General features: G+C 44.8%; 1 protein-coding gene and 1 long non-coding RNA gene across 3 annotated transcripts in view; one reads left to right on the top strand and one right to left on the bottom strand.

Annotated features, from left to right (window-relative positions):
- Sptlc1 (serine palmitoyltransferase, long chain base subunit 1) overlaps window positions 1-3,766 on the bottom strand; it is a 39,046-nt gene extending 35,280 nt beyond the window's left edge. Inside the window, exons 1-3 of the mRNA NM_001108406.1 lie at window positions 3,699-3,766; window positions 709-816; window positions 48-142 (exon numbers count right to left, since the gene is read on the bottom strand). Coding sequence (NP_001101876.1) covers window positions 48-142; window positions 709-816; window positions 3,699-3,755 — 260 coding nt within the window. The 5' untranslated portion in view covers window positions 3,756-3,766. The remainder of the gene's footprint in view (window positions 1-47; window positions 143-708; window positions 817-3,698) is intronic.
- Window positions 3,767-3,817: 51 nt separating this feature from the next.
- Window positions 3,818-14,435, top strand: part of LOC102554142 (uncharacterized) — a 44,947-nt gene continuing 34,329 nt past the window's right edge. Inside the window, exons 1-4 of one of the 2 annotated variants that reach the window (XR_596632.4) lie at window positions 3,818-3,936; window positions 7,522-7,624; window positions 9,270-9,385; window positions 12,191-12,370. This is a non-coding gene — a long non-coding RNA (uncharacterized LOC102554142). The remainder of the gene's footprint in view (window positions 3,937-7,521; window positions 7,625-9,269; window positions 9,386-12,190; window positions 12,371-14,435) is intronic. The other variant, XR_005495404.2, reaches the window with a different exon arrangement.

Below are 14,435 nucleotides of genomic sequence, written 5' to 3'. Positions count from 1 at the left end.
CCACACATTTCCCAGGCTTTGCAAACAGAATGAAGCAGGCCAGTCACCCGGAGACGATGTTGTAGTTGAGAGCAGGATGGTTCCTGGAGACCGGGGGGACGAGGGGCTCTGGCTGCCATTCTTCAATCAGTTCTTCCTTTTCCTACAGAAGAACGGGCGTCAGCGTGCAGCCCAGCATGGGTCATCGCACACTGCCACATTCAACAGTGCACACAAACCTCTCTGCCATCCTTCCTGGGTCCAGGGTACTTACCTCCCTCACCTTCCCTTATTACAGCTCAAATCTCATTTCCAAGCAGTCTGTGGGTCACATGACAACTTAAAAATTTTATTTCTAAGCTCAGGATTTCCTCTTCCCTGCCAAACACTTCAGACGTGGGTAGGTAAGATTATTTCCAACTCTGAACCTCCTTTCTGAGGACATATGGAGAACTCTCCTCTGGGTCTCAGGGACAACTCACATAGCCTGTGTGTGGACACTGAAGTACATACAGCAGCTGTGCCATCTGCACCTTGCACCACCCGAGCAGGCTGCTGACTTCTCCAGAATGGCTTTACCACGCTTTCCTCACACTGTGTCTATTCTGATGCTTCCGACCCCCTGCTCTCCCTTTATGAGGCATTTTGACACACACTGCGGGGCCAAGTTTCATTCTGTTTTAGATGTAGCTTCCATACACCTCGAGTGAAACGAGCTTCATTTCTTACCTTGGCTGTAAGGTCAGAACGCTCCTGCAACTTGTAAGTTTTAGAGAAAACGAGTCTGATTATCCAAAGTATGAGGATTCCTTCCAGAATTAGATGGTATGCTGGAGCCTGCACGGGAGGACAAAGTAAAGAAACCAAAGGAGCCATGTCAAAGCCTGCAGGGACTAGGGCCTACCACAGTGCTGCCTCTACTGATTCTCACATTCCACCAGGGCTTCCTCAGGGGATCTCCATGCTTTTCCCATCTTAACCGGCAATCATTCCAGCATATGAAACCCCCTAACATGGTCAGCTTTAAAAACTCCCATTAATGGAAACTAAAAAGGCCTGACACACAATCACCACACTTACAACGCTCTCTAATCTTTCAGGTAATTTAAACTTTGGCAGGAAATGACTGTAAGAGAACAGTACACACCTGAACGCACCTCTGCTACCTCAGCCTGCCCATGGACACCTGAACGCACAGCTGCACCTCAGGCCACCCGCAGATAAGTTAACTAAGTCATAGAGAAACCAGCTTCCATAAGTCTCGGAGTTTTGCATGCTTCACTGTATTTCCCATACCCAGCTAAATCTCCTTAAATCTCAGACAATGCAGTGTGGGTGAGGTGGCAGTAACAAATGCTTAAAGGAACTCAGTTCTCCATTCTCTAAGTTGCTCAAAGAATGCCAACCTGTTCCATTCCAAGAGGCATGAAGATAGCTTTATTTTCATTTGAAGTTATTAATGTATTTTTTAGGTGTATGGCATTCTGTCTGTCTGTATGTCTGTGTACCTATGGGTGCCTCATACCTGCAGAGACCTGAATAAGATTCCCCTGGAAATGGTTACAAATGGCTGTGAGCTACCATGTGGGTGCTGGGAATTGAATCCAGACCCTCTGATGGAGCTGTAAGCGCTTTTACCTGCTGAGATGGTCTCTTAGTTGTTCTAGCATCTTGTCTCCTACACATTTGCAGGGTAGAGGCCTGGCTGGGTTTACACAGTAGAACCTCGATACCAACTGACACTTCAGTCAGTTAGTGCTAGATACTCTATCCCGGTGGGTTATCAGCAGAAAAATCCTTTAAAACAGCTATGTCAAGGTGGATATGGTGGCGCATCCCTTTAATTGCGTATCCCTTTAATCTCTTGGGAAACACAGGGAGGCCGATCTTTTGAGTTTAAGGCCAGGATGGCTGCCGTATTTGGACCCTATCTCTATCAAACAGCAACAAAGGAAACAAAATACAAACCTAGGCCTTTGTTGGTTTGTTTTGTTTTTGAGACAGGTCTCACTATGCAGTCCTGGCTGGCCTGGAACTCACTCTGCAGATCAGGAGCGCTGGGACTAAAGGAATGAGCCACCATACCCAGCAAGCCCAGGCATTTAAAAGTTAGGCATGGTGGGGTGTGCCTGAAACTCCAGGGGCATTTTGAGTTCGAGGAGAGCCCAGGCTACACTGCGAGATTTTATCTCAAAATGTAGACGTGTACTTACAAACTGAGAAACAGAATCAGATTAACAATGAAGCACGAATGATGGTATTTCACCACAGCTTAAACCAAACAAACAGAAACATACATAGGGTGTAGAGACCCGGAAACTGCTGACAAATTCACAGATGAACCTCCAAGTCAGTGTGAAAATACCTCTAAAACTATATAGATCGCACATGCGCACACAGATCTTTACTTTTCGGGGCTACTATACAAACATCAAATTGTACAAGATACACAGAGACTGAGCACAGGAACAGAAATCTCTCTTTAATATGACTTAAAATTTTTGCTGTCCCACCCCCTTAAAATGGGCTTAGAAATAACTCCAGCTAATCTTGATCTTCTCAGTAACTGCATGATTTCATCTGTTCAGCCCCACAAAGAAATTACCCTTAGATGAAAAAACTACCAGTCTGGGGAATAACCATCAGAAACAGCATTGGGTTTGGTTTTGTTTCTTGTTTGTTTGTTTGTTTGTTTTTCTTGCTTTCTCTCCTCAGGAAATGTGATGCACCAAAAATTCTCCCAAGTCTGTGCTGGTCTCTCTTGGGGATTAAGAAGTCACATTGTCCAACAAAAAGCTACTAACTTCTTTTAAAAAAAAACAATCAATTTGAGTAACTTAGTAGCTATAACTAGTGCGATATTGGACCTCAGATTAGAATAGGAAAATCAAGTGTGCTCTCTCTCGAATGTTCTTCACGAAGAAATTTCAGGTAGCCTCTATAACGGAACATTATCATTAACAGTTCCAGTAAGCAACAATTTTTCGAATGTTAGCAAGAGAACTGAAATTCACTTTCAATTAACGTGACTTCTCTATGCACTGTGATCAATCGGCTCACTTACAGTATGGTCTCCAAGTTTTGGATCTGTGTGGTCCAATACGAACGACATTTACATTAAAGTGCAATTACAAATTCATTACCACACGTGGCGACTGCTGAACTGAACAGCCCCTGAGACAGATGACACAGATACGTTTTATAGGATACAGCAAGAAACCTCAGTTGTCCAATAAACCAGCACTCCCCCAAGACCGGCATTTGGATTTCATATTGTCTTACATAGCTGAATAAAACCAACCAAACCCTTCAACTGTTCTTTAAAGGCCGTTCAAAAAGTTACATGTTTATAACACAGAAATTGTGGGCAGAGGATAGATAGGCTACTCCATATTCACCAACTCCCAATTATTTTGCTTTTCTAAACTACTCTCTCCGTGCCCTGGGTAAAGTTCACAAAAGATAAGACATTCTCACACCTAAGATTTCCCACTCCCATTAACTCCGTCTCGCCATCAGTTCCAACTGTGGTTCTGAGGTTTGTCCTCGGCACCCCTCCCAAGAGTTGCTTTCCTGAGACCCTGCCGGGCTCCAGGAGGCAGGTACAGCCAAGGCCCGGTCCGCTGTGCTTCGGGGGAGGAGAAAGCACCGCGGATCCCTGGAGCAGGTCTCTAGACCTCGGCCCGCAGGCTCACGGGAGGCTCCGGAGGCGAACGCACCTCGTACAGCGCCTGCACCATCTCCACCAGCACCCACTGCTCCGCCACCGTCGCCATGGTCAGCCACCCGACTTCCGGCAGGCGGGTCACAGCGCGTCAAATATTGCGCGGCGCGGACTAATGACGCCTTGAGACTCGGGGGGGGGGGGCGGTACTGCCGGAAATAGGGCCGGGCCTCCTCGCGCTTGTTCGTTGCGCGTGGACCGGCTCGTGAAGACGGAAGTTCGGAACCCTTGAGGTTTGTGTAGCGACACCCGATGGACTTTGTATTGAGGGAAGTAACCCGCACCCTTTGTCCTGGGCAGTCAGCCGGGCCCAGGGTCATTAAGATGAACGAAATTAGGCCGGGCGTGGTGTTACAGGCCTTAAGTCCTATTTGGGGGCAGAAGAAGGCGGATCTCCTGAGTTCAGTCTAGGCTAGCCTCCTTCACATAGCCAATTACAAACCAGCCAGGGCTACACAGAGAGAGACCCTGTCTCAAAACACAAACACATACAAACTGAAAACATAAAACATGAAGGAAATTCATCCTTCCCTTTTAAATAACAAGCAGTCTAGTCAGGCAGCATTATAAAAAAAAATAGACACAGAAATTTATGAAGTTTGCTCCTCAGATCAGTCAGGGAGTGGTATTTAAATAGTGTATGTCTGGTTTTTCTCATGGCGAAGTATGGTCAAGAAGCTGCTACAAGCATTTAGGTAACAAATTTTATGTGCACACCAATTTGCGTTACCTGAGACTTGTCCAGATGTACCATTGGCTTAGCAATTTTACTTTTTAAAGGGAATAGGGAAAGAAGTAAACTGGGTCTGGAGAGAGAGTTCAGTCAGTAACGAGGGCCAGAGCTCAATCCCTAGCAACCTTGCATATAGTACTGGGGAGGTGGGGAAAACAAATCCCTGGGGTTCTCTGGACCAGCTACTCTAGCCCACTTGAGTTTCAGGCCAGTGATAGCCCCTGTCTCAACAAACAAGGTGCATGGCTCTTGAAGAAGTACATCTAAGACTGTCCTCAGGTCTCCATATGTACACACCCACACAAATATTCCATCTGTCTCCCACAATGACTCTACCAGTTTTGTATTTAGCAACAACACTCAATTTCTCTCCACCCTCACCAGGATTTATCACTTTTAAAAACGTTGACCATTCTTACAAGTGTGTGTTTATATCTCATTTTGGTTAAATTTGTTAGTTTTTAATTAGTGATTAAAAACTAACAAATTTAACCCAACTGAGAACTGAAACTTCTTTATAAGTTTATTTGACATCAAATAAAGCTTTTGGTTTTTTTTTCCCTTTTCTGTTCTTTTCCTTCCTTCCTTTCTTTTTTCTTTTTAAAAAAAAAATTTTATGTGTGCAAGTGGTTTGCCTGAATGTATGTGTGGGTACCACTGGTGCCTGGTACACGTGGAATCCAGAAGAGGGCGTCAGACTCCCTGGAAGTGAAGCTCCACAGGGCTATGAGCTGTGTAGGTACTGGGAATTCAACCTTCATCTCCTCTGTAATAACCCCAGCCACCAAGTAAAGCTCTTTGGTGAAAAGTGTGTTCGTCTTTTCTCCATTCTCCAATTGGATTATTTCTGTTTCGGCTGCTCCATTTTGAGACTCCCTTGTAATGTTCTAGATGCCAGGCTTCGGTTCGATATGCAGGAGAGTAAACATTTGTATCTCCTGAAGCTCTTGCGTTGAAAACCCGATGTCAGCGCATCGAGGCTATTGCTTGAATGTCCCCTCTAAAACTCACAACTGACATTGTTAAGATATTAGGAGTTAGGGCCTTTACAACAGTGTTCTGCAAGAAGGCTCCGTCCTCATGAGTGGATTAGTACAATTGCTGTGAGAGCAGGTTAGCTATCACAGTGTGGCTTTGTTCTGTTCGCCAGTTCTTCTGTGCTCTCACTTGTCATGTGATGGCCTCTGGCACAGTAGGATGACACAGTTGGAAGGCTCTCACCAGGTCCTACCACCAAACTGGACTTTCTAGTTCCTTGAATTATGGAAGTTCAATTTCCTAGCTTTATAAATTAGCCTGTGGGGAGCGAATGGAGGAGGGAGGGCAGGTAATGTTAGGAGTTTGGGGCTTTGGGAAGTGAATAGACCCTGAGGGTACAACACTCTTTTAGAAAAGAGACCCAGAGAGGCCCCCTTCCTCCTGGTCCCAGGCAGCCATCACCCTGCTTTATTCTCTTAAGAATTTAGTTAGCCATCTCATACCTGGGATTGCGTAGTATCTTTGTCTTATAACTGTCTTATTACACTTAGAATAATGCCAATTTCAACTATACTAGAGAATATAACAGGATCCCTTATTTTTATAGGCCGGGGTCCTTACCTATACACCATGTTTTCTTTCTTTGGTCTTGTGTTTATGAGCAAAAGGTAGATGGCTTTCACCTCTTTGCTCTTATGTGCATGTAACCAAGGATGACCTTAGATCCCCACACTTTCCGTCTCTGCCTCTTCAGTGCTGGAACCCACCTGCCTGGATCAAACCCAGGGCTTTGTGAATGCTAGGCAAGCACTCTACCAACCAAATTGTACCACAGCCCACTAGATGTTTTGAATTTTTAAAACACCCCCCCAGCGGGCTAGAGAGATGGCTCAGTGGTTAAGAGCACTGACTGCTCTGCCAGAGGTCCTGAGTTCAAATCCCAGCAACCACATGGTGACTCACAACCATCTGTAATGAGTTCTGGTGTCCTCTTCTGGTGTGTCTGAAGACAGCTACAGACAGTGTACTTATATATAATAAATAAATAAATCAATCTTAAAAAAAAACAACAAAAACAAAAAAATCCCCCAGCCTGTCTTGTGTGTGTGTGAGTGCATGTATGTGTGAGCGTGCATGCGTGTATCATGGGTTCATTCAGCTTTCTGTTTTCTCCTACTATGTGGGACCCAAGAATTCACTGCTGGTCTTTAGGCTTATCCACCAAGCCATGTTGGCGACCCACAAACGTGGCTATTCATCCATCTGTGTGCTGTCTTTCTTTGTCTTCTCCTGTGGGAAAACTGCTAATTCAGGTTGCAGTCTACCATTGACCAGAGAGTCTTCTAGGGCTTGGTGCACAATGGAGGCCTTCCTCTGTTAGCAGACTTTCTCTTTCTCTGACCTTCTCTGGGGTTTTCTAAGCCCCCATGCTCGCCTCTACCTAAGGAATTTCAGGTAGTCTCAGTTAGTTCATAGAATCAATTTTCTTTCTCCTCACAAAACCTGTTCAGCCAGCACCTGAGATTCCTGAAATGCTTCCCCATGCTAATGAGGCAGTCCAGGCACCCCAATCCCCCAGTCAGTCAACTTTGTTCATCCTGCCTTCAGTCTCCCCAAACTTTATAAGCCTTCGATCACCCTAAGTAAAGTTGATCTGCCTCCTGACAAGAGGTCTGGGTGTGGTCATTCATCATACATACTCACACATGTACTCACAGGGCTTTCAGAGCCCCTGTTCGATGTCTCCCACTGCCCTTGTGGACCGCATTGGCCAACAATCCACAAGAGTGAGAGACCCACATTCTCCAGTGCTAGAGATCCGGTCAGACTCACATTGATAGGGAAACACCTTAGGACAGAGCAAACCATATTATTCACTGTGCCTTAGTACAAAGGTATTTCTTCCTTAGTAGATATGCTAGTTACTTTCAACATGCTGTGCCCAAGTACCTGGCAGAAGCAGTTTGAGGAGGGGTGGGCTTATCTTGGCTCACAGCTCCACATGGAGGGGAGGGAGAGCATGGCAGCCAAGGGGGCAGGTAACATTGTGTTCACAGTCAGGAAGCAGAGATAAACGCTGCTTTCTCCTCTGTCTCTTTCTATTCAGTTCAGGATCCTAGCTCACAGAATGGTGTTGCCAGCACTCATGGTGGCTCCTCCTGTCTCACATAAACTCCTCTGGAAATGACCTCTTATCCACTCCCACCCAGGTATGTGTCCTAGGTGATTCTAAGTCCACTGCGGTTGACAATGTACATTAACCACCACAAGCTCACTCCTCGTCAACAAGACAGCTCAACATGTGGTAGCATCCTATCCTGGTCCTCAAAGAACCATTTCTGTCTTATAAGGCAAAGTCCATTCATTGCAAATGTTGTAGAAGTAAAATCAGTGGTTCCTGTGGAAACTCTGTATTTGCATTCTAATGAAATGCAAACGTTTTTTAAGTTACTGGACCATTTTTCATCCCCCCAGCATTTGCAGCATTTGAGGTGCATGTGTGTTACATATGCCATGTGTTTCTTCTCAGATCTAATGTATGTATTTGACTCACTTAATTGAAATACTGCTTTTTACAACTAAACCTATATAAAGCCTGTGGCAAGAAATAAGTTGAAAACAGTATGCTTAAACACTTTAGCAAATGGTTGATAGTTTGTGAAATGCTGAAACTCACTGACATCTCTTAAGTGAGTTCTTAGAATATTTCAGCATCTACAGTACACGCCCATGTGTCAACAGACATTGCTTTCTGACACTGTACTGAGTCTCCTGCTGGTGGCAGGCATCCTAGTGGACTGTACATGGTTGGTCATGGCTGTGATTGCATTTCCATAATTACTACTGACGTTGATCATCTTTTCCTGTGCATTTTCGCTGAAGGAATCTCTATTAAAATCCTTTATTCAATTTAAAACTACACCATGTATGTTTTTTGAATTGTGTCTTGTTTGAATGTTCATAGTGAGTAGATATGCAACTTTCTTCAGCTCTGTTGAATTACTCTTTTTTAAAAAAATATTTATTTACTATATTTATGTATACACCATATAGCTTTCTGCCTGCATGTATGCCTGCAGGCCAGAAGAGGGCATCAGATCCCATTACAGATGGTTGTGAGCCACCATGTGGTTGCTGGGAATTGAACTCAGGATCTCTGGAAGAGCAGTCAGTGCTCTTAACCACTGAGCCATCTCTCCAGCCCCGTTGAATCACTTTTAATACATCCTAGACATGGTTTACCTTTTGTTCTTCGGTTTCAAAATAGCTATTAAAATATTTTAGATCTTCTAAGTTTATCTTATATGTTTCTCAAGTTTACACTGTACCTCAGTTCCCATGTCTCTTTCTTCTGTACCACACACGATTGGGTTGAGTCTCCAATTTATCTTTTAGTCAGTTTTTTTGTTATGATACTCAACCATCAAATAGTTTTCAAAGGCTTAAGATATATTTTTGTTGTTGTTGAAAGACCATGGTGTCTCTTATTTAATAGCACTCCATTTCTTAGGAAAGCTAAGATGACTTCCCCTTCTTCCTTTGCCACCCAACTGTCTTAGTCAGGATTTGTGTTCCTGCACAAAACATCATGGCCAAGAAGCAAGTTGGGGAGGAAAGGGTTTACACTTCCATATTGCTGTTCATCACCAAAGGAAGTCAGAACTGGAACTCAAGCAGGTCAGGAAGCAGGAGCTGATGCAGAGGCCATAGAGGGATGTTACTTACTGGCTTGCTTCCCCTGGCTTGCTCAGCTTGCTCTCTTGTAGAACCCAGGACTATCAGCCCAGGGATGGCGCCACCCACAATGGGCTGGGCCCTTCCCCCTTGATCACTAACTGAGAACATGCCTTACAGCTGGGACTCATCGAAGCATTTCCTCAAGGGAGACTCCTTTCTCTGTGATAACTCCAGTTTGTGTCAAGTTGACACACAAAACCAGCCATTCACCCACCAATATCCTGAGCACCACGGTAAGTCTGCCCAAGAAAAAAGGAGGGGAAAATAAAACAATGAATCAAGCATCTCGCCCTTCCTGAACAGTATACTCTCCCAGAGGACCTGGATACAAACATGATAGAATATATTTAGTCACAGGAAATGCTAGAGTGAAAACCACAAAGCATTAATGAGGAATTGCAGTCATTGTGGTGGTTTGAATAAGAAAGGACCCAATAGGTTCATATGTTTGAATACTTAGTCCTTAGGGAGTGGTGCTATTTTAGAAGGATTAGGGGGTGTGGCCTCGATGAAGTTGGTGTATGAAGGTATCCCCTGCCATGAGGATAATGGACTAAGTCCCTGAAACTATAAGCAAACCCCCTAACTAAACACTTTCTCTTCCAAGAGTTGCCTTGGTCACGGTGTCTCTTCAATGCAATAGAACAGTAACTAAGAGGCATTATAGGGCACATGATTTTAGACAGGATGATCAAGAAGTCCTTTCTGGGAAGCTGAGAGATGGAAGTGATCAAGCTAGCCCTAGAGATATCTAGTGGACCTTCCGGCCATTTTTACACCACAAGCCGCAAAGACTTGTTAGTTTCTCTGTGGACTTTGCAGGTAGGAAAGGGAGTGGTAGAGAAGACCAAGGTGGGAGCTTTCCTTGAGTGTCCAAGGAAGTGAGGAGAGTTGGCAGTCACATGACGAGGATGAAGCAGGGCAGGTGAAGGAGACAATAAACACAGAGGAACGAACAGGGAAGCTGGGCTGCGGGGCTTTTGGGTCCTCTTGAGAACTCTGATTTTTCTCAGCACGTGGTGAGAGCAGCTGAGGTTTCTAAAGAGCCCTGTGATATGCTCTGACATGTGCTTTCCCCCAATGCCTTGCTTATTGGATACAAAATCTACCAAAGGGTGCAGTGTTAGAAGCAATGTTTAAATCTAGAAATGTAACCACTTTATAGTTAATGTAGTATTAAGTCAAGAAATTTGATTAACCAGTATGCTTGTCCCAAGGAGTGGCACAATTAGAAGGTGTGGCCCTGTTGGAGTTGGTGTGGCCTTGTTGGAGAAGGTGTGGCCTTGTTGAAGTAGGTGTGTCATTGTGGGTGTGGGCTTTAAAACCCTCATCCTAGCTGCCTAGAAGTCAGTATTCTGCTAGCAGCCTTCAGATGAAGATGTAGAACTCTCAGCCTCCTGCACCATGCCTGCCTGGATGCTGCCATGTTCCTGCCTTAATGATAACGGACTGAACCTCTGATCCTTAAGCCAGCCCCAATTAACTATTGTTCTTACAAGAGTTGTCTTGGTTATGGTGTCTGCTCACAGCAGTAAACCCTAATTGAGACAACCAGGATCCATCTAGAAAGTGAGAACCTCTTTTGAACACGGAGAGCACAGTGTTATTGTTCACCACCCACCTTTGTAGTGGGCCCACTTTTGAGGCCTGACCCAATTAAAAAAAAATTAAAGCACTCTGAGTATTAGCAATACCATGGGTAAGCAGGTCTACTTCTAAGTAGCCTTATGGTGCCATGTGAACCGCCATGCACGACTCATTTGACCTATTGGTAAGTGTACCCTGTGATAGAGGGGAGAGACTGGTGTGTATCCATCCAAAGCAAAGGTACATCTAGAAGAGATTCCCAGAGAGGACACCCTCTCCTGTCTTCTAACCTAGAAGAAAACCGGACTCTAGTATGGTGAGTGCGTCTCGCATCTTTCCACGGGGACTGTTGCTGGGAGCACACCGTACCGCAAACCCAGATGGGTATGGCTATATCTCTCTATCGTGTCCAAATTGGTCGAATGAGAATGAATCCATAAGCTCCCATGGTTTCAATGGCAGCATTTTGACGACTGTAGTAATCAGGCAGAGGCGAATTTAGATTCGTTTACTCTAATCTTTACTACTAATAATGGCTCTCTTATCAAACAGCACACAGGAAGTTTGTTTACGTAGTCATAAAAGCTGTTTACAGAACACATATAAACCAGAGACCCCAACAGAGCTCAAGAGGCTTCAGAAGTGAACCACGTCGCTGGAGATGGCTCAGTGGTTTAGAGTATGTGCTGCTCTTGCAGAGGACCTGGGTTTGATTCCCAGCATCCACGTGGCAGCCTTTAATTGTTTGTAACTCCAGTTCCAGGGTATCGGATGCCCTTTTCTGGCTTCCCCAGGTACAGACATGCACTTACTTGTACACAGAGTACTTGCTTTGATCATCATGGTGGCGATGGTGGTGGTGGTGGTGGTGGTGGTGGTGGTGATGGTGGTGGTAGTTATACATAAACTTAAAAACATTTATAAAAGAAGCAGGTTGAGAGAAATGCAAGTAGTCTGTGCTAATAAGATGATGGACCCAGGTATACAAGTGGCAGGAGTGAGGCTGATGCTGTAGAGATCAGGCCAACGGAGAGTCAGGGTCTAAGAAAAACAATGTAGTCAGCTTCGGAGATGAGAGAGAAGCCCAGTTAGAGCAGGAAACCGTAGGTTTGGGTCCAGATGGACAAGCTGCTGGACAGCAGATGGCAATCAAGAAGCCATGTCAACAGTGGGAATCTGACCCAAGATGAAGCCCTAGGGACAGTTAACATTTCGTCACCTGTCGGTCCTTGGTGCACACACCAAGTATCAGATTATAGGTTGTATGTGGCCAACATTAGGTATCAACTACTTTATAGGATCCGGGTGAAGGCGTTACCCTTCCCTAAGTCTGGCATGTATGATGAGTTCTTTGGATTAGCTTCTCTGATATGATTTTAATATGTCCACAGATCCCTGCAGTCTCAATTCATCCCAATAATTCGATAGGACGGTGTCCCTTGTACTTTCAGGAATAAGTCATTGGTCAGCCGTGTGAGCGGTGCTGAACAAATGCCCTTGTTTAGTTGTCTGCCCCGGGGTACAATCATTCTCTACTCTCAAAATGGAGCTGCTTATGAAACCGTCTTCCAGGACAATATGTAGGAGTCCCCGCAGATGTTTTGGCTGACAGGGGAAAGCTCCACGAACGGGTAAGTATTGCACCTCTGTTTGGTTTGACTCAGACAGGCTGGCTCAAACATCAGGAGTCTGATGCCAGGTGCTTTACTGTCCGCGCGTCTAAACACATTGCAATTGGGAACAGGGTTTCTAGGCAACACTCATTTCAATTCCAGGACACGGTAAAGCTTAAAGTGGGACTGCATAGAAGCTCCTTTGCAAACTACAGGTGACACGAAGACGGGTTCTGTAGCTTAAAGACTTAGATCCAGTGTGGTCTCTGACAGAGGTGGCATAGAGGTCAGTAGGGTATGAAACACATGTGACATCTTCCCCCACCCCCCAAGGATGGGTTCCATTAAATGGGCACTAAAGATAAAGTTATGGAGAGGAAGAGTCTGGAATAATCGTTCTGGGGGATTTGGGTGAGGTCGCCCTGTTACTAACAGCAGCCACACTCAGCTTTCTGGATGGAATGCAGCTGTTTTATTTTCCCCAGTGAGAAGATACCTCTGCATGTTGTTTAACATCTCTGATTTCCCCAGGGATTATCTGTGAATTCAAGGATCTTGTGCCCTCCACAGCAAGGCACAGGGTGGAATAGCTGGTCACACAAGGTGAACAAGCCTTTGGAACTGAACTTGTACAGAGAGGGTTTCAAGCAGATGGGGAAAGTGCATGCCAGTTACTGCATACACTCTACCATTTTCTGTAAGGGATTTGAGCATCTCTGAGGATGGGTGATATCCTATACAGACCCAAATCTAAACATTGGGAAGTAAAACCCTTCATATAGAATGGCAGAGTTTTGTAGCTAACCCATGCGCATGTGACCCATACTTCCAACCACTTTGGATTACTTCTAAGACTGTGTAAGTGCTGTATGCATAGTTGCTAGACTGTATTATTTATTGGATATTTGTAGGGGAAAAGTTTGTACATGTTTAATACAGATGCAAATTGTCTTATTAATAGTTTTGTTCTGAGACTGGTTGAATTCACAGATACGGACCTACAGGAGCCCAGGACAGATTGTGTATATATCCAGGTACACACACTAAGTGAACATCTAGGTACACACACTAGGTGTACATCTATGTTCACACACTTAGCATTGTGTTTATTTCTCTCCATATTCTATTGATAGTCTAATATGAATATCTTCAGGTAATAAAAAACCCTTAATGTGGAAGATTTGCTTTAGCATTTTCCCCTTTATTTCTTGTGGTTTGTGTACTGCTCTACACTTCTCTCCTAGGTTCTTTCTGACCCAGGTGGTCACTCTCACTAGTTCTGGCTCCGTCGGGCTATAGGAATTAGTGCTAATTTATCTCAGCAGCTCCAGGTTGGGCCCCAAGGTACTCTCTGACCCAGGCGGTGGCACTCTGGTCTCTGGAGTTAGTTTCAGCACCCGTGGGGCCATATGGAACTAACCATAATTTATCTCTGGTTAGTATCTCTCCCGGAGGCTCTCTGCTAGCTGTGAACTCTCTGGTTCCAGGTACCTGGTAAAATTAGGGCTCTAGAAGTCCAGCATGGGCTGGCCTATTGCGGCTCCCTGCCACGGACTCTGCCCACAAGGACTCAATAAACTGTAATTCATTAATCAGATTTATATGTTAAATTCTCGATCCACAATACATCCTCATAATGAACTCACAACCATTTGATAAGGATATAAATTGCATAACTAGAGAAGATAAATTTGCCTACAGAAATCCATCCCAACTACTGTGACAATTCAAGACCACCCAGATCTGGGTCATCCTTCTCTGTGTCCATCTTGATTCTCCTTCTCCTCCTTCTTCTCCTTCTCCTTCTCCTTCTCCTTCTCTCCAGCCTTACCAAAGCTTTGTCCCCGCCTTGTTTTCTTTTCTGTTCAATCATGGCCTTGATCTAACTTGTGCCAGTCCTCACCTGTATATAGACATCAACATACAGTTTGAATAGGTATGGCCTCCATAGACTCATGTGTATGAATGCTTGGCCATAAGGAGTAGGACTATTAGGAGGTGTGTCCTTGTTGGAATAGGTGTGGCTTGTTGAAGGAAGTGTGTCTCTATGGGGTCCAGCTTGGAAATCTCTTAATCCAGCTTT

Source organism: Rattus norvegicus, chromosome 17 (assembly GCF_036323735.1).
Source record: "Rattus norvegicus strain BN/NHsdMcwi chromosome 17, GRCr8, whole genome shotgun sequence".
Classification (NCBI taxonomy): domain Eukaryota; kingdom Metazoa; phylum Chordata; class Mammalia; order Rodentia; family Muridae; genus Rattus; species Rattus norvegicus.
The sequence above is the reverse complement of the archived record's forward strand: the minus strand, read 5'-3'. Positions and strand labels throughout refer to the sequence as shown.